The sequence below is a fragment of the Ictidomys tridecemlineatus genome, chromosome 9 (genome assembly GCF_052094955.1).
Source record: "Ictidomys tridecemlineatus isolate mIctTri1 chromosome 9, mIctTri1.hap1, whole genome shotgun sequence".
NCBI lineage: Eukaryota > Metazoa > Chordata > Mammalia > Rodentia > Sciuridae > Ictidomys > Ictidomys tridecemlineatus.
Window position 1 is genome coordinate 91768779 of NC_135485.1, and position 20546 is coordinate 91789324.

At 34.0% G+C, this 20546-nt stretch overlaps 1 protein-coding gene across 7 annotated transcripts in view; it reads left to right on the forward strand.

The window, feature by feature from the left end:
* The window catches only part of Zgrf1 (zinc finger GRF-type containing 1), an 87778-nt gene extending 67546 nt beyond the window's left edge, over positions 1-20232 (forward strand). For 5 of the 7 annotated variants that reach the window (XM_078021801.1, XM_021729663.3, XM_078021800.1 and 2 more), the window contains 7 exons: positions 439-586; positions 4096-4223; positions 5810-5933; positions 13545-13721; positions 13856-13990; positions 14673-14934; positions 15117-20232. In XM_078021801.1, coding sequence (XP_077877927.1) covers positions 439-586; positions 4096-4223; positions 5810-5933; positions 13545-13721; positions 13856-13990; positions 14673-14934; positions 15117-15274 — 1132 coding nt within the window. In that variant the 3' untranslated portion in view covers positions 15275-20232. Of the gene's footprint in view, positions 1-438; positions 587-4095; positions 4224-5809; positions 5934-7848; positions 7923-13544; positions 13722-13855; positions 13991-14672; positions 14935-15116 lie in introns of those variants that run through there. The other 2 variants (XM_078021804.1, XM_078021805.1) reach the window with 2 other exon arrangements.
* Positions 20233-20546: the final 314 nt, after the last annotated feature.

Genomic DNA, 20546 nt, shown 5'->3' on the forward strand with positions numbered 1-20546 from the left:
TGTTAAATTCTGAAAGCCACAGGATATTCAGAGAATTATGATAATTTTAAATAATTCTTACCTTAAATTTGATTTTTAAATAAGAGTGGAAAGCCTTATCTTTTCATTGGTTAGCTTAGAAAGTATAATTAGAAAATCTAACTTAGAATATCAAATCTATATTTTGCTGTTTTGTGATATATGAAAAATGAAATAAAGAGAAGTACTCTTCTTTACTGGGCACTGTGCACACCTGTAATCCCAGTAGCTCAGGAGGCTGAGGCAGAAGGATTACAAGTTCAAAGCCAACCTCAGCAATTTAGCAAGACCTGTCTCAAAATAAAATATATAAAAAAGGGCTGGGGATGTGGCTTAGTGGTTAAGTGCCTCTGGGTTCAATTCCTGGTAGGAAAAAAAAGAGAGAGAGAGAAGTACGTTTTTATGTAATTCTTTTTTTAGCTTGCATGCTGGTTCAGAAAATGAAAATGAACAGTTAAAAGAACTACATGCACTAATGAAAGAAGATCTAACCCCTGTGGAAAGAGTCTATGTAAGAAAAAGTATTGAGCAGCATAAACTGGGGACCAACAAAACCCTGCTGAAGCAGGTAAGGGGAAATAGCTTTAGTTTACTTCTTAATTTATAGACACTACTCAGATTCTCCTAATTTCTGTTAATGGAAGAATATTTTCTTCAGTGAAACACACTGACATGGTAGCTTAGATTCAATTAGGTTTGTATATCTGTAACCTTGGATGCAGTTAACCCAGTGCATATTTTATGTTTGCTACAAAGCAGTCTTCAAATTTGTGCACAGACTCTATTTACTAGGCCTGAGTCATTCTTTCTTCTTCTTCCTATTTGCATATCTTTTTATAAACTTGAACAGGAAAGAGAAGAGTTTTGGAATAGATTCCTGGCATGTTCAATGAAATTGGTTATTCTAGGAGAAGTAAAGAAAAGTTCTGACTATGGGCAAACTATCAAAGTGAAAATTTGTCTTTGATGCTCTCCTAGAAAGCCAAGGCTTTCCAGGGCCTGACTATATCCAAGAATCCAGGAGGCACAGACACTTGCTTCCAGGCACTGGGAGCCAAAATTGGCTACATAGGATTCCAAGCTTTAACAAGGAGCATCATCCTCTTAATCAAGTTCTCATCAGTGTAGCTTGGGCATTAGCTGTTACTCCCCCCAGTAGTAATAGCTTTCTCCTGTGAAAGGAGAACATAGGGAAAAGAAAGGAAACTGGAGAAAAAGAAAACTGTTGGTTTCCTGGACCACACAAACATTGGTCACTTTCTGCAAGACATCCTGCTTTTGAGAACCTGTATTAGATAATTGTTGCTAAAATACTACTTAGTAAATAAAATATAAATATCAATACTTTTTTTGTGTATGTGTGTGGTACTAGGGATTGAGTATCAGTGCAGTTACCCTCTACCCCCCGAGCCACATCCCCATACCTTTTTTTTTTTAATTTCAAGACAGGGTCTCGTTAATTTTCCCACACAGGCCTTGAACTTGATGATCCTCCTTTGTCAGCATCCTGAGTTGCTGGGGTTATGGGACTATGCAAATATGCCCGGCAAAATTAAGACAATAGCTTTTGACCCTACAGGTCAACTGGTGTTATCTCAGCTTTGGTCTCTCATTAGAAAACTGCCCATGGCATGCTTTATTTAGAGGTGGAAGCAGCCCTCAGCCCCAAGGCCTGTTTTTTTGTGCAACCAAAGAAAGCACATTGTCAACAGGTTATATAAGTGAGCTCATGCTTACAAGCAGATGCTTATGAACTTGACTGCATATGCTGAATCAGGGTGCTCATGACCTTGGCTTTACACTAAAAACATAACCTGCTGGAAGACTCCACAAGGGACCCTAACTATAGCCTTCTTGAGTTTGCCCTACAGCATGTTAGATGTTCTCTTGACAGATGGCAGTAGTAAACAGAGGATAGATTAGATCACATTTAAAGCTTCTATTCACATCATATCTGCCAATATTTTATTTCTTATAACAGGTCATATAACCAAGTTCAACCTCAATGAGGTAGGCAAATACATTCTGCCTACCTCTCTAGTGGGAAATACTGCAAAGCCACACAGCAAAGGGTATGGATATGTAAGACGAATCTCATGGGGAGGGAGGGAAATATTGGGAGTAATAACCAGTACACAAGTTTGGGGTCTAAAAATTCTCAGAGGACTTGAGACTAACTTTTTGTGATCTGAATTTTAGGGTTGACTCTGGACTGCTTTCTCTTTAATTCCAGAGGGGCTTAGTTTGTCTATGTTTAGTGAATACAAATTAACCATTTATGTAATCTTCTTACCATTTTATTCCCCCAATATAATAATGATATATAAGAATAACTGCTAATGGTTTCTTTGGTAAAAGTCCAGTTATAATAATATATTGCTCATTTCTATTACCTGTGTACAATGAAAACTATTTTAGAGGAAGTATTTTAAAAATGCTTTGCTAAAATTTCTCAGTCTAATAAAGCAATCAGGCCTGACACATTTCTAAAGTGATATGTCTTTACAATAAAACTAATTTATAAAAATACTTCTTAATTAATTACTACCCCTGGTCAATAACAAAATCTCTTCTATTGTTTGAGTCTCAGTAGTATAATAATAAATTAAAAGATAAAAGTAATACAATTCTTTAAAGAAAAATCATAATTAGGCTTTTTGTATTTATACATGTAATATATATTTGTATATATATTTCATGTATATATTTGTGTGTGTATAAATATATGTTTGTGTGTATGTGTGTGTGTATGTGTGTGTGTGTGTGTATGTGTATATATATATATATTTCCCCCCTTGCCTCCCCCAATGCTAAGGGTTTAACCAGGGCCTTGCTCTGCAATGGATCTACCACTAAGTACATTCCCATCATAGATGTTTCCTAAAATTAAAGCATTAAAAAAGATGCTTCTTGATTTATAAACTTAAGATCCTTATTTTAAAGTTGTTTTTGTTAGGTGTAGTTACAAGAGTTAGACAACAAATGATATTTCAAAGTGGTGTCAAAAGCAATATATGAGGCTTCAAGGATTGAACATTCTAAAAGAACTGAATAAATACTGTGGAATTTCTAATATAAGTATGACTTTAGGATGTCTGTTTTGGGGATTTTTTGTTGTAGTTGTTGGTTTTTGCAGTCCTGGGGCCTTGTGCATGTTATGTAGGTGCTCTACCACTGGTCTACATCCCCAGCCCTTTGTTTCTGTTTTTGACAAAAGAAGGTAAACCTGTTACAGAGCTATTTTGTGTAATGTCATTTATTATTAAGAAAATTAAGTGTTTATATTATTTTCTTGTTTCATAGGCTTTGTGGAAGCAATATGTAATTTGTAAATCATGTTTTTGTAAATCACATTTGTTGAAAGAAGAGATGGTCAGTTTATATGGATTGCCCTTGCTATGAGGAAGTGTAATTATACTTGAGATTATTAGAAGGGAATATGCATAGGGTGTATATATACATATTTTTATACTTGTATACACAAATTTATGTACTCATGTGTGTGCATGTGTACAGCTAATAAGCTATAAGACCAATGGCCACATCATTTAAACAATTCAACAATTTTTCTATTGTTTATGTTTAACTATAGAGATTAAATATTAGATTTTTAGGCTTTTTGCTTGAGAATAATGGCATTCTGCTTAATATTTAAGATTTGCAAGATTCAAATATACTAAAGGTTACAAGTACCTAGTGTGCTTCAAGGTTAAGCAGAGGATATTTTACTAGCATATTCATTGTTCTTTGTGAAGAACTTTGGCCTCTGTTGTCATAATGCATGTTGTATTGTTTAAACTCATCTAGAAGTAAAATACATCATCTTTGATGTTTTTTAAATCATTGATTTTTTTATAATACCTTCCTTCTGGATATCAAACTGGACCATTTATTTGTCCATATTAATGGGCTTTTAGTTAAGTAGCCTATATTCTATGATTTCCATTTTGTATTGGGAATAATAAAAAATGTAGAAATAAAATGATTTTTGATTTTAGCCTACAAGTTCTTTGGTAAATATATTCTCTTATTTTCTTTTAATAGTTGTCAACTAATAGCATTTTGATTTTAATAAAGGTTCGAGTAGTTGGAGTTACCTGTGCAGCCTGCCCATTCCCATGCATGAATGACCTTCAGTTCCCTGTGGTTGTGCTGGATGAGTGTAGTCAAATAACAGAACCAGCCTCTCTCCTTCCCATTGCAAGGTAACGTTTAAAAATTCCAAAAGCACTCACATGTCAAAATTATTTCAAACATTTTCTGAGGGCTGGGGATGTGGCTCAAGTGGTAGTGCGCTCGCCTGACATGCGCACGGCACTGGGTTTGATCCTTAGCACCACATACAAATAAAGATGTTGTGTCTGCCGAAAACTAAAAAATAAACATTAAAAAAATTCTCTCTCTCTCTCAAAAAAAAAATAAAATTCTGAGTTCAAACTCCTACCAAAATTTTGTCAAAATTCCTAGCAATTCAAGTACATAGACATATTTTAAAAAAATAGTACAGAGGCAAACTTTTTTTAAAGTAAATTAAATGCATTAAAATTGTGATAGTGTATAGTTTAAAAATCTGAATCACATAACCCTTACAACCTTGAGAGCCTTAGTGCTAGGATTCTCCTAGGATGTTACAGATTTCTCTACCAGATTAAAAGTTCCTCTTTAGTCATAGTTTGAAACCAATTCCAATGAAGAATATCTTTTAGTTTCCTTACTCAGATATAATTAAATGTTTAGATTTTGAAAATATTTTTTTGGTTATGAAAGAGTATAAAAGTTTATAAAGAAGAACAAGTTGAAAATGAAAATTTGTCTCCTAAAATTTAGAAGACTGAAATTTTCTAAGCTGTCCTAGCCAAGAAAAACATTGTGCTTTTAAAGCATCTTTAGCGGAAGGGGATATAGTCTAAACCACAAAAAAATTAAAAAAATAAAACAAAGCATTTCTTCTTGAGGAGTCCTACAGAGAGTAGAAAAAGTACCAGATTAGGACTCAGTAGGCCTTGCTCAGTCCCCAGTTAATAAGAGAGTAGGGTACCAGCTGTCAGAGTTTGCTTGGGAATTGGGATGTTCCTGAATCATGGGGGTTTTGGTTTTCAAACTATGATAGTCCAGGGCAAACCAGAATGAGTTGGTCACTCTACCCAGGAGCCAGGGATAGAAGAATCATGAGGCCCTGGGTGAGAACAGTGGGGTAATATAGCACCTACTGTATACTGAATACATTATTACTTTATTAAATCTTTATAACAGCCATGCAAGATGTTATTACTGGTAAGGTTAGTGGTAAGAATACTGAAGCATAAAGAGAATAAATAAATCACTATGTCCATAGAATATTATACAGTTAAAATTTGAATAATAGCTTTCTTTATAAAGCTTGGACTCTCCCACTGTATCTTACTCCTATTTAGAAAGACTGCTTCTGAGAGCCTAATTTACCTCACCTCTAAAACAAGCAAAATCAATTATAAGAAAGCTTCTAATTCTAAGAGTTTATGGATTCTAAAATCAGTGTTTTCTATATGTATTCTCTGAAATACTAATTCCATGCAGAGAGAAGGGATATTCCATAGGGTTTATTTGGAAAAAATTAAGTTATGCAAAAGATTCTTTAATGGATAACATTTCAAAGCCTTTAATCTACTTTTTAGCACTATTAGCCTTATCAGGTCTCAATACACATCTTAGGATTTTTATTTTTAAAATACGTTTTGGAAAATCCAATAAATGTTGCCAATATACTCTTTTTCTCATTGCTTAGATTAATTTTTGAAATTCTGTTTTTAAGGTTTAAATGTGAAAAGCTGATTCTTGTTGGAGACCCCAAACAGCTGCCTCCTACTATTCAAGGTTCTGATGCAGTTCATGAAAATGGATTGGAACAAACTCTTTTTGATCGACTTTGTATAATGGTACATGTTGCTAAGTACTTTCAGCATTATCACACATGATTATACATAGTACAACAGAATGGAAATATTAGAAAACCTGGTTCTTTTTCTTAATTAGTTTATAATTGGAGTAGCTTAAAAGTACTTATCGTGACACATGACTAAACCAATTAGGGTTACTTTATGTGAACTGGGCTGGCATGAAATAATAACACACAAAGAAATACCTTTTTCTTTGGATTCTGTGATGGCCCCTCTGACCCAACTCCCACAAAAGAGGCAAGGCAGGGAAGAAAGAAAGAGAATGCGCCTCAAACCCAGGTTTTATTAATGGGGGAGCTAATCCATGGAATATTCTATCCAAAAAAGGGCAAAAGGGTAGGATTACAGCAAACAGGTCAACCCCATCCGGTGACGCCCACTCCCCAAGCTACAACTTTCTTATCCAAGCAGAGGTAAAGTCCGCGTGCATTGCAGGGAGCAATGCCATTCCAGTACCTCTTTACTCAGGATTTAAAGGTGTGTGCATAGCTCCTGTTCAAGGGGGCTCCCCGGACAAGTACTCATCTTAAATATACCTAGAATCCTGTGATTTTAACATGACTTTATAGAAAGGATCTTTTCCCTATGTACTTCAGTAGTGGGTAGTAAGTATATTTCTCTTGCTTTAAAATGTGAAAAACTTTTAATGCTACTGTTATCCATGTGGAGCTCTACTTCATATTTTTAGATACTTAAAAAATAATTAGTATATTTTAAAATGGAGGGGAAATTCAAATGACATAAAAGTAAATAATTCAAATTCAAATAACATAAAAGTGAATAATTCGGTGGTGTTTAGTTGATGCACAATGTTGTACAACCATTACCTCTTTCTAGTTCCAGAACTTTTCCTTGCCTTATTTTAGCAGTTATTTTCCTCCTCTCCTGCCCCCTGGTGATCACCATTCTGCTTTCCGTCTAAATGAATTTGTCTGTGCTGGATTTTTCACATAAATGGAATATGCAATATATGACCTTTTGTGACTGGCTTCTTTTACTCAGCACAATGTCTTCAAGGTTCACCATCTTATAGATCAGGACTATTGTTTTACTTTTTTTCCCTATAGTACATTTGTGTTGTACAAGCATCACCTATCCATTTCCACAACTTGTTTATCATCTCAAACCAAACTTTGTACTTTTTAAGCAATAATTCTCTATTCCCCCTCCCCAACTCTCTAGCTGGTAACCTCTAGTGTACTTTCTGTCTCTGTGAATTTGTCTAATCTAGATGCCTCATGTAAATAAGGCATATATATATACAAACATATGTCCTTTTGTCTTGGACTTATTTACTTAGCATGTTTTCAAGATTCATCCATGTTGTACCATGTGCCAGAATTTCATTCCTTTTTTAAGGCTAAATAACATTCCTTTGTATGTATATTCTACATTTCTTTATAGATATTTGGGTTGGGTTTCCACTTTTTGACTATTGTAAATAATAGTGAACTTTTATTTATATTTTATTTTATTTATATATTTATTTATTTATAGCTACTGTGAACTTTGGTATACAAATATCTGTTTGAATCCCTGCTTTCAGTTCCTCAGTATGTGCCCAGAAGTGTAATTCCTGGGTCATGTGATAATTCTGTTTCACTTTTTGAGTGATTGTCAAGCTGTTTTTCATACCAGCTACATTTCTTTTATGTTCTTGGTAGTAATCACAAAGGTTCCACTTTCTCCACATCCTCTGCAATGCTTGTTATTTTCTATTCACAATAGTCATCCTAATGAGTGTGAAGTAGTATTACATTGTGTTTTCCCAAATGATGGTGATATTTAACATCTTCCATGCATTTATTTGCCATTTATATATCTCTTGAAGAAATGCTTATTCAAGTCCCTTGCCCATGTTTTAATTGGCTTTATTTTTCTTGTTGAATTGTAGGACTTCTTTCTGCATTCTGGATATTAATTCCGTATCAAATATGTGATTTGCAAATATTTTCTCTCATTCTAAAGGTAGTATTTTCACTTTCTCCATAGTATCCTTTGATGAACAGTTCTTAATTTTGATGAAGTCCAATTTATATATATTTTGTGTTGTTTGTGTTTTTGATGTCATAGCCACAAAATTGTTGCCAAATTCAATATCATTAAGATTTCCCCCAATGTTAACTTTCTTTTATTTATATTTAATTTTTCATCTGCATTATCTATGGAACCTTTCTTTTATATCAGAAATTTAATTTCTGTTCCCTTACATTTCAATTTCAAATTGCTTTGAGGTTTCTTTTTCTTTTTTAATAGGAAAAGGAACATAATAAATTTTACATGTTAAGGCACAGAAGTGTGAGACTTCATCATTGAATTTTAAGTTGAGTTGTAGTGACTTTTTTGTGAAAAAATTCTATTTGTTCTTGGCTTCCTTTAGTTAATTAGTTCTTTTTTTAATATTTGTTTTGTAGCTATAGATGGACAAAATATCTTTATTTTTATGTGGTGCTGAGGATTGAACCCAGTGCCTTGTGCATACTAGGTGAGCACTTTACCTCTGAGCCACAACCCCAGCCTCAGTTAATTAGTTCTTTAAAGTTATTGTCTTGAAAACCAATCTATTTCTTTAGTGTTGAAATTTCCCTTTTATTATCTTACTTCTGAGATTGTTTTACTGGATTATATTTGGATTTGATACTAATGTTTAAACACTTATGGACATTTTTCTTCTGTTCCTTGGTTATGCTTTTTCTAAGATGAATTCTGAATGTATCAGCTATGATTTGAATGTGTCCCCCAAAGTTTGTGTGCTGAACATTTGATTTGCAATGTGGAGGTGTTGGAGGGTAGGACCTTTTAGAGATGTTTAGGTCATGAGGGCTGTATCTGAATAAATGGATTAATGCTATTATCATAGGATTGGATTACTAATATAAGGAGTATGGCCCCCTTTGGCACCCTTCACCCCTCACCCTCTTGCCTTCTGTCATGGGAAAATGCATCAAGAAATTGCTCACTGGAATCCCAGTGGCTCAGGAGGCTAAGCTGGAGAATCAAAATTCAAAACCATCCTCAGCAAATTAGCGAGGCCTTAGGTAACTTAGCAAGACTCTGTCTCAAAATAAATAAAAGGGCTGGGGATGTGACTCAGTGGTTGAGTACCCCTGGGTTCAATCCCTGGTAACCCCCCAACACCCCCAAAACTGGTTGCTCACTGGATGCTGTAACTTAAATTTGTATTTTCCGGCCTCCAGAACTATGAGAAGTGAATTTCCATTTATTATAAATTACCCAGTCTCGGATAGTCTGTTATAATAGCACAAAGCCAACAAAGACAGTATTTTGGCGGGGGAGGGAAGCTTTTTCAGATTTATATTCTATATTCTCTGTATTTCTCTGATACCCTGGTGGCAGAAGGGTTTAAAGTTGGATTGAAAGAGAACTAGGTTAAGAATGTGTACTATCTTTTTTTTTTTCTTTTTGGGGGTATTAGAGATTTAATCCAGGTGCACTTTACCCAAGGGCCCTTACAACTAGCTACATCCTGAGCCCTCTTTATTTTTAATTTTTATTTTTTAATTATTTTTAGATATACATGACAGTAGAGTGTATTTGGACATATTATATATACATGGAGTATAACATTCTAATTAGGATCCCATTCTTGTGGTTGTATGTGATATGGAGTTTTACTAGTGGTGTATTCATATACAAACATAGGAAAGTTATATCTGATTCATTTTACCATCTTTTCTATTCCTATCCACCCTCCCTTTCCTTTATTCCCCTTTGTCTAAATCAGTGAATTCCTATTCTCCCCCTGCCCTTAATGTGTGTTAGCATCTAAATATCAGAGAGAACATTTGACTCTGGTGTTTGGGATTGGCTTTTTTTCACTTAGCAGGATAATCTCCAGATCCATCCATTTACTGGCAAAATTGTAAAAACATTCTTTTTTATGGCTGAGTAATATTCCATTGTGTATATATACCACATTTTCTTTATCTGTTCATCTGGGCATCTAGGTTGGTTCCATAGCTTAGCTATTGTGGACTGAGCTTCTACTAAATATTTACATATCAATGTGTCAATGTAATATATCCACATCAATTAATTGCATTAGTGTAGTATGCTGATTTTAAGTTCTTTGGTTTTATACCAAGGAGTGGGATAACTGGGTTAAATGGTGGTTCCATTCCAAGTTTTCTGAGGAATCTCCATACTGCTGTCCAGAGTGGTTGCACCAATTTGCAGTCCCAGCAGCAGTGTATCTTATTTAATAAAAAAATTTTTTTTTGGTATCAGGGATTGAACTCAGGGGCACTCAACCACTGAGCCACATGCTCAGCCTTATTTTGTATTTTATATAGAGACAGGATCTCATTCAGTTGTTTAGTGCCTTGTCAATGCTGAGGCTGACTTTGAACTCCAGAACTTTGTATGGAAGCTATAATCCCTCAGCCTCCCGAGTTGCTGGGATTATAGGTGTGCACCACCATGCCTGGCCAATGTATTTTATTTTGAGACATGCTCTCACTATGTTTCTGAATCTCTTGCTAAATTTCTGAGGTTAACGTTGAATTTATGATCCTCCATCTTACCTCCTCACTCACTGGGATTACAGGCATGAGTCACCACAGCTAGCCATATGTGATGTCTTTATTAGTTTTTTTGTTTGTTTGTTTTTTGTTTTTTGGTACTAGGGATTGAACAAACCTAGGGGCACTTAATCACTAATCCACATCCTGAGCCCTTTTTAATATTTTATTTAGAGACTGGGTCTTACTGAATTTCTTAGGATCTCACTAAGTTGCTAAGGCTGGCTTTGAATTCAAGATCCTCCTGCCTTATCCTTCTGAGCCACTGCACCCAGCTGTCTTTATTAGTGTGCACCACTGCACCCAGCTGTCTTTATTAGTTTATGTGTGCACTCTTGTATCTACGGTTAGTTTCATTAAATACACTGTACTAGAATTCACTCCAAGTGGTTGGATTTTGGGATCTCTTATTTTATTTATTATTTTATTATTATACTTAGGAGCCATTTCCATTATATCACTTCAGCTGAGGTTAGGAATCTCATGGTGCTGAGTTCTCCCCTTTACCCCTGAATCTTTTTTAACTCCTGATGATGAGCACTTTTTTTTAAAAGTTTATGGCATTAGATTAGCCACATACCTTTTTGTGTTGCATAACTCTAAATTTGGTTCTTTATTACTGTTGTTATTTTTATTTATTTTTCTATTATTGTTCCTTTAGATATTAGGGAATGGATTCTGCAAGGCAGTTTTTTTCTTCTTTCCTAATTCGTAATTCCCCTTTACTTTTGTGTTTTAGGTTGCATTGAGTTTTGTTTTTTTTTCCCCCCCGATACTGGGAATTCAACTCAAGGAAGACTTTACCACTGAACTATATCCCCACCCCTTTTTATTTTTTATTTTGAGACAAGATCTTGCTAAATTGCCCAGGCTGGCCTTGAATTTGCTGTCTTTTCTGCCTTAGCCTCTTGAGCCATTGGTATTACAGGTGTATGCCGCCACATTTGACTGCATTTGAATTTTTAGTTGAGTTGTAGTCAGTTTTGTAAAGAACCAAGCTTTCAGTTGTCTTGAGCTTTTAATTATAAGATTCAAAATTTCTATCCTCCTATAAGTGTATGGCTTCTTTTGAACCAGACTTTTTAAAACTTTTTTTAAAAAAATCTTAATTTAAAAATAATTTTCAAATTCTAAAAGTATTTTTGGGGTAGGCACTGGTTACTTAGTTCAGTATTCAATAAGAACCACAAGTATGGAGGCTGTGAAAGCTTCTACTTTGGTCCCTCAATCACTATTTCTCTTTCCCACAGCAATAGTCATCCTTTTTTTATATCTTTCCAGTGATATTTTATAACTGTAGGAGCAAATACATAAATTATTTCCCATTTTGTTTTAAAAAAATGGTAACATATATGTTCTTCTGCTTTTTATTTTTCCACTTATCTGTTGTTAATGCCTTTTAAAATGTGAAGTATATTTTTATTCGGGGAAATTTTAAAAGGGCAAATAAAGAATAGACTGAAAAATGATTTAGTCATCAAGTAGAATAATATAGAAATTTTAAGATGAATGAACTAGATCCATACAGATAATTCTCAAAAATATAATGGATGTTGAAAGAAACAAGGTGCAAAGGGATACTTATTGAAAATGCCATTTATGTGAATTTCAAAAACATGTCAGATGATTATTTATAGACATATACCAGTGTAATACACAACATATAAAAGTGCATGGGAATGCTATAAAACAAATTCAGGATTGGGATCATTTCTGGGGAAAGTGGTAGAGCAAAATAATGTGGGGGGAATTTTGCTATATATGTCATACTTTATTTTTAACCAAAGAGAGTTGTGAAGCAAACATGACCAAAGCTAATAACAAATCTGGTTGCTTGGCACATGGATGTCATATTATTTTATTTACTTTTCTGTATATGTAAACTAGTTCATAATTAAAGTAAAAGAAATAGGTAATATCTAGTATTCGTTATAGGAAGTGTTAAATTGCAAAAAAGCAAAGGTAAAAATAATGCATCTATAATATTTTAGTATTTTTCTCTTTCATCTTTTATGCTAGGGCTATATACAAATATCAAATGTATGTATTTTTACACAGTTGAAACCATATAAAATAAACGTAATTTCTATTCTGCCTTTTTAAATTTTCTACTATACTAAATCATTTCTCCTTATTATTACTAGTTTTGTAACTATCTCTTGTCAAAAATATATAGAATCATTAAATATTAAATTGTGTGGATATTATTCAGTCACTTCTCTAACATTGAACATTTGGTTGCTTCTATTACAAATAATGATCCTTTGAGCATTTTTTTACATAATGATTTTTGCAAAGAGTTTCACATGCCTTCTGATTTGGACTTATCAACGTAGACAGATCTGTGCCCCATAGAGTAATTAGAATTGATTTCTTATGTGTTTTTCCCCCATGGAAGATATTTTGTCCATGTAGTCATCAATATTGTTTTAATTATACAAGTATTATTATTAGAGTTCCTTGTAGGTGTTGGGTATGTTCTAGCAATACTACAGAACTTCTTGCAAATAAAGAATATGATATAGAAGATTGGAAGAGACTTGGATATTATGATGCATTGATGAAATTTGAAACATTTTTGAAGATTCAGATTGAAAAAAGGACTCTACCCACAGAGGAAAGTTAATTAATAAAAAAATTTATTTATAAAATAGCATTTTCTAATTTTTAAAAAGATCTTTTAAAATTGTACTATTAGGTTTATTCCAGCATGTTATGTGCTAAACTTATTAGATAATCATAAGTTGAAGATTTGATGTGTTTGATGTTTTATAATTTTATAGTGTAATAGTTTACCATGAATTTATTTTTTATTTTTCTTCAGTATTAAGGATCAAACCTGAGCCTCACACATTTCTAAACAAGCCCTCTACCACCAAACTAGATCTCCTAGTAACTAACTTCTTTTATATTTTTATCTGTGGTTTGTTGTATCATGATTGTAACTCATCCTCTAAGAATATAATATTTTAAAATGTTTAAATATTATCATTTTTTAAGAGAAAAAATGCTCTGTTTTAATTTGTTTTTCTACATTTAAATTTTTTAGGGTCATAAGCCAATTCTGTTGAGAACCCAGTATCGTTGTCATCCTGCAATCAGTGCTATTGCCAATGATCTATTTTATGAAGGAAACCTCTTGAATGGCATTTCAGAGATAGAGAGGAGCCCTTTATTGGAGTGGCTACCCACCCTGTGTTTTTATAATGTTAAAGGACTGGAACAGGTAAATGACATTAGTGTTGATGGAAGTCAACACGATTTAGTCTCTCCGTTTAATTTTATTGTTGTTTGTAGGTTTACTTGGTCTTTCTGTAGCCTTTCTGGGAAATATAATTTTGGTTCTGTTTCTTATTCCAGATTGAAAGAGATAACAGCTTTCATAATGTGGCAGAAGCTGCTTTTACTCTCAAGTTGATTCAATCATTGATAGCAAGTGGAATCGCCAGCCCTATGATTGGAGTGATAACATTATACAAATCCCAGATGTACAAGGTTTGTGTTACATATTATATTTGTCACGTTAAGCATTATATTTATATATGACAATATTTAATATTACATTTGTAGTCGTTTGGTTTGCTTAAAAAACTTTTGTGACTGTAATTTATATAGTAAAAAAGGAAACATTCTGATTTTTGTTTTCTAGCCTGGCTTTTTTTCTGCATAATTAAATGTAAACCTAACAAGGTTTAATTAAATTCAGTTTACAGCTGTTGGGACAAAATGCAAATAAACAAATTAGAGGGAAGAAAATATGGTGTATGCTTTGTGTTTTGAGACAGATGGGATTGAATCTGTTTTCTAAAATGTTCTCTCATTATTACTACATTTACCAGTAAGTCAAGGGTAGATACTAGATATTAATGTACACCTGAGCCAATTACTTCTAAGTAGATTTTTCTTTTAGTATTCTTTTCTTTTTCATTGTTTGCTTATTTATGAGCTCTAAATTAGCATATCCAAATGAGTTTCCTAGCAATAGATAAGTCATTTTGTTTTGTTTCATAATTAACATTGTCATTTATCTATCATTTTAGAAACTATCTAGCCAAGTCTATGTAAGTCATGAAAGAGAAATGTTAGTTTAATTAAGATGGTGGCTGTGAGTAGGTCTGGAGATTTACCTTTTGCACTGTCTCTGCACTGCATGATTCTTGCCTTCTTTCCTCCACAGCTCTGTCATTTACTCAATGCTGTGGACTTTGACCATCCTAATATTAAAAGTGTGCAGGTATCCACAGTAGATGCTTTCCAGGGCGCTGAAAAGGAGATCATTATTCTTTCCTGTGTAAGGACAAGACAAGTAGGATTCATTGATTCAGAAAAACGAATGAATGTTGCACTGACCAGAGGAAGGAGGCATTTGTTGATTGTGGGAAATTTAGTCTGTTTGAGAAAAAACCGACTATGGGGGCGTGTGATCCAACATTGTGAAGGTAAAATAGAAATGTATTTCTTTCAAGCATTTTGAATTAAAACTGACTCTCGTGGGTTAATGTGTGGGATGGTTTGGGCAGGAATAGCTCTAGATTTGTCATTGTAGGAGAGAACTGGTATGATAATATGGAGACCACTATAAAATAAAGAATAATTGTCTCCTGTTTTGTATCTTTTTAAGGAAGTGAAAATGGATTACAACATGCAAGCCAGTGTGAACCCCACCTAAACAAGCTGCTTAAAGATTATTTTGAAAAACAAGCAGAAGAAAAACGGAGTAAAAAGACTGAAAAAGAAAAATCTAAAGATAAATCTCATTCACAAAAAGACATAATTTAGGAATTTTGTATTTATGTAAATTGATTCATTTTCAAAACTCTTGTAAGAAAAAAAATGTATAGTATCTTAAAAACATGCTAAGTAAATACATCTAAAAATTTACTCTGCAAAAAAAAAAACATGCATTACTTATACTCAAATAAATATTTTGTTTGCAAAATAAATAAATTTTGACAGGGCATAGTGTTGCATGCCTGTAATTCCAGGGCCTTGGGAGGTTGAGGCAGGAGGATCACAAGTTCAAAGCCAGCCTCAGCAACTTATCGATGCCCCAAGCAACTTAGCAAGACCCTGTCTTAAAATAAAATATAAAAAGAACTAATGCTGTAGTTCAATATTTAAGCACCCCTGGCTTCAATCCCTGGTACTAAAAACAAACAAACCAAAAAAAGGAATTTTGCAAGGGGTAGTGGAAGCTTCCTGGGGAGTGCCAGCACACTTCTGTTGGACGCATCTGTACAAATACACCAACACAACCTTTTCTGAACTATTATTGTATTCATCTTTTAGAAATATACCATCCACCATTTTAAAAGCAAAGACATTCACAATTACACTTTTAATAAGTACAAAAGAGAAGGAAGAAATAACACCAAGTTCACAGTTGGAGATGTAAACCAGCTAGCCAGCCTGGTTGAGTAGCTGCTTAATAGGTACCCATTAGATGAATGAATGAATGATGAAAGACTACCTTTGACTCACTTCCTTCTGGTCTTTCCTTTCTGCATTTACTTGCACAGTAGTTATTGGTGTATAAAATATATGTGGATTAAAATTTTTTGTTATAAAAATAACACATTCTCCTTATATAAAATTCACAAAATACAGAAAAGTATTCAAGGGGAAACAAAATTACTTAGAATTTCACTAATCCACTATTCAGAGATAATGATTAACATAATGCTTCAGTCTTTCTATATTTATATTCTCTTCATCTATCTGTATGTATACATGTATATACATATATGTAGTTTTAAGCCCCTTAAGTTCATACTGTTTATTTTTATTTTTTGGTACTGGGGATTGAACTCAGGGGCACTCGATCAGTGAGCCACATCCCCAGCCCTATTTTGTATTTTTATTTAGAGACAGGTTCTCACTGAGTTGCTCAGTGCCTCACCATTGCTGTGGTTGGCTTTGAATTCGTGATTCTCCTGCCTCAGCCCCTGAGCTACTTGGATTATAGGCATGTGCCACTGTGCCTGGTTTCATACTGATTTTTAGACAACATTAACAAAGGAACATTTATATACCCTGGGTGGAAAAAAAAATGGTAAGTGCTTGATTTTAATTAAAATCAAGTATTTGTCTTTACCAATCAAAACAAAACAAAACAAAAAACTTAGTGACCTAAGCCATTCAGTATTAATTTTAAAGATGCAGAAAATTGTTTCCTTGAGTTACTTTACAATAAAAAATTACCTGTCTATTTCCAGGGAACTCTTATGGTAGGGAGAAAAATTAATTCAACAAACAAAACTTGTGCTTTGGCAATTCTCTAAACCTTGTGTCAAATGTGTTGCAGAGTACAGTGAAGTCAAAGATGTAATTCTCAGCAAGTTCTTCCAGTGGGTAAGGAATAGGTGAAAGAAGTATCAGAGCCATGGTTTCCCTTTGAGCTGTACGATCAATGGATATTGAAACTGGATTCCCAAGCTTTGCTGCCCAAACTTCCCCTGTTCTTTATTTCTTTTTCTTTTTTTTTCAATATCTTTATTTTATTTTATTTTTTTATGTGGTGCTGAGAATCGAACCCAGTGCCTCACACATGCTAGGTGAGCACGCTACCACTTGAGCCACATCCCCAGCCCCTGTTCTTTCTTTCTTTTTTTTTTAAAGAAAGAGAGAAATTTTTTTTTAATATTTATTTTTTAGTATTTGGCGGACACAACATCTTTGTCTGTATGTGGTGCTGAGGACCGAACCCGGGCCGCACGCATGCCAGGCAAGCGCGCTACTGCTTGAGCCACATCCCCAGCCCTGTTCTTTTTTTCTTAATTTTGAGTCTCTTCTTGGCCAGCTGGAGTGAGGTGTCAAGATATTGTTTTTCCAACAAGATTGTGTATATGATATATTGTTTTGAGCCTTTGTACATCTGAGGATGAATTTCTGTTAACATATACTTAAAGGGAACTGTCTTAACACTGAGAATACTTTTGGCCTCATTTTTTGTTCATTTGGAGGAGCGTTGAATTTGCATCTGTAACTGTACAGCTGTTTGCACAGTTCATCTAGAACTGCTCAAAGACCAATAAGATTTTTCACCCTTGTGCTGTGCTTTCATTAGTTCCTCCTTCTCCTCTGCCTCTTATTTTGTCAATTTTCCAGAAATTGCAGTTTGTACAACATTTTAGGAACAATTTAGGTCTTGATGGTATAGAGCTGGATTTCTCAACTTTGACACTTTTGCATTTTGGGCCAGACGATTCTTGTAAACATCTGTCCTGTGCCTCACAAGTTATTTAGAAGCATCCCCATCTTCTGCCCTCAAGCTGCTAGTAGCTCCTTACTCCCAAGTTGTGACAATGAAAAAAATGTCTTCAAAAATTGCCAAATATCCTGGTGTAGAGCCGATGGGCCCAGCATTCTAGCTGTCTCAAGAAGCAGCAACTGGGCAGGCACAGCAGTGCATGACTGCAATCCTATCCACTCAGGAAGTGAAAACAGGAAGATCACAAGTTTGAGGCCAGCCTGGGCAACTTTGCAAGACCCTACCTCAAAATAAAAAGATGGGGTTGGGGGGTTGTAGCTTAGGAATAAAGCACCTCAGTTCAAGCCCCATGGAGGGAGGCAAAAGCAACTGCACTTAAATGTATGGCTGCCTTCATGTTTTGGTTGGTATAAACTTTTTTTTTTTTTTAATCCACACAACAGTTAAAAAAGAAGAGCAAAGGATATTTTGATTTGTTTCATTTTTTAAAGTTTTAGATATGCGTGTACCTGCTTTATTTCTGATGGCATTGTACAAGTAGCCCACCAATTGTTTTTAATTCATCCTCCAGGCAGTTCATGTTTACTTCTCTCAACTTGTAACAATAGATTAGCTATAAAGGTCAAATATATTTATATAATGTGTCTTCATTTTTTAAAAAATATGAAATCTTTTTTTTCTTCAATTTTGGGTATTGAATGTAGGGTCTTACACATGGTATGCAAGTGATCTACCACTGAATTACATTCTCAATCCTTTTTTAAAAATTTTATTTTGAATCTGATCTTACTAAGTTGGCCCAAGTTGGTCTTGAACTCATGATCCTTCTGACTCAGCCTCCCAAGTAGGTGGGATCACAGATGTTCACCATCATGCCTAGCTTTCTAAAACCTTTTAAAATGGGAACACATTGAAATCTTTAAAAGAATATCCCACTTAACAATATTCTTCTTGTTTATAACATAAGAAGTTAATACAAATAGGTTGTAGTAGATGGCCAAGAAATCGATAATATACTGTAATTTGTGCTAATGGGTTTTATCTTTTGACTACATATCTATTTTTTTCCCTTTTTCTAATTTGTAGTATAATTATAACAAATCTTTCAGAATTGCTTCTGGCCTAAACCTTTTCATTCTTTCTAGTCCACTTACATAGTCACTATAATAAGCCCTCTTTTGGACTAGGCACTTTAGAAGAAAAAAAGAAGTAATAGTGATATGGGGGCAGGAGTGAGGGAAAAGATGAAAATGGCTTAGTTCCTGTTCCTTTGCCTCCCCCATTCCCTTACCTCATGGCAGAGATTTGTTCTTCAGGCTTCCTTACTCTCTGGGTGGACCTGTCTTATACTGGATATGGTAATGGTGGTTTCAGTTTTCCTCTCTTCCATCCTGCAGAGAGACTAGTAGAATTTGGTTACAGAATGTTACCCCACGGTGTAATGTCTACTGCAGCAGGCCTTGCTTTATACCTAGTGATCAAATCATGCAATGGGATGTTGTCTCATTCCCTGTCCATCAGAACCTAAGCTTTCATTCATTCCTTTTCCCCAGGACTATTACAATAGAAATGAGGTAAGGGATAAAGGTTGCTCATTTCTTCAAACACCCAGTAAGAAGCAGAGGATCTATTGGCTCATCTACTTTATTATTGTTAGAGATTAATAAATCAAAACAATTTTCTAACTGGGTAATGTTGACTATTCCTGAGTTGTCTTTGGTTTATCACGTATTTTGAGTGAAAATGTACTTATCTGAGCCCTGAATATTATTATGTATATTTTTCAAGAAGAAAAAGACCTTAGATTTTGGCATAGAAAAATCCCCCCCGCCAAACCAGGCTAAAACATTCCTTATGTCTTTTGCCCCAAATTCCAAGGTTGGATGTACATAAATTGAATTTTAAGGAGTATCCCATTCAATGAACAATCAAAACATTAAAGTTTCTAATGATTTACAATATATTGAAATAATAAGTCAGTTTTACAATGATAGCCATTAAATAGCTATAAATAAAATCTTGAAACCCTACCATCTTGTGTTCAATAAATAATAGGATTATATAAGAATGTTCTGAGGCTGTTATTTATAGAAAAATTATTAGCTTATGTATCACATATCAAAACTGAAATTTCTAGGCTTTGTTTTAATCTAGTCTTTAATTGCCTTTATATGGGATATATTTTGGGTTTGTTTTTTTCCAAAACCAACAAGTATTTCCTGCAATTCATAATGAATAAAAAAAATTCAGAGAAATTGAAGTGATCCATTTGATCTTCCACAACTAATATGAAGCAAGGCTGGAACCCAGGCTAATCCAACTTGGAGGTGAAGCTACAACTTACCACCTACATTTATCAAAGGGTAATAAACATGGCACCAAAAATCTGACAATCCTCTTTGGCCCCATCAGACTCATGTTCTGATAATTTACCTTGGTTAATTTAAGATTTAATGATTGAGTAACAATTTGTTTGAACAATTCATATGACAAATATTTTTATTAAAGAATAAGCTCTTTGAACATCTACATTTGCTACTGGATCTGGTATGCTACTTAATGCAAGAAAAAGTTATTTTAAAAATTTTATTTTTACTTATATTATTTTAATTTTTTATTTTACAGTGCTAGGGACATCTATTTCAAAATTGGAGTTGCCTTTGAAAAATAATAAAATCTGAGATTAGCTCAGCTTAAAACTTCAAAATAAAACATAATTATTGCTTTTTTATATTTGGACAAAAAAGAATATTTAATTTGGAGTTACAAATGCAAATCCCAAATGCTGCATGTTCTTGACTATAGTTTAAAGACAGCTGTGAAATAGCTTTATACTAATAA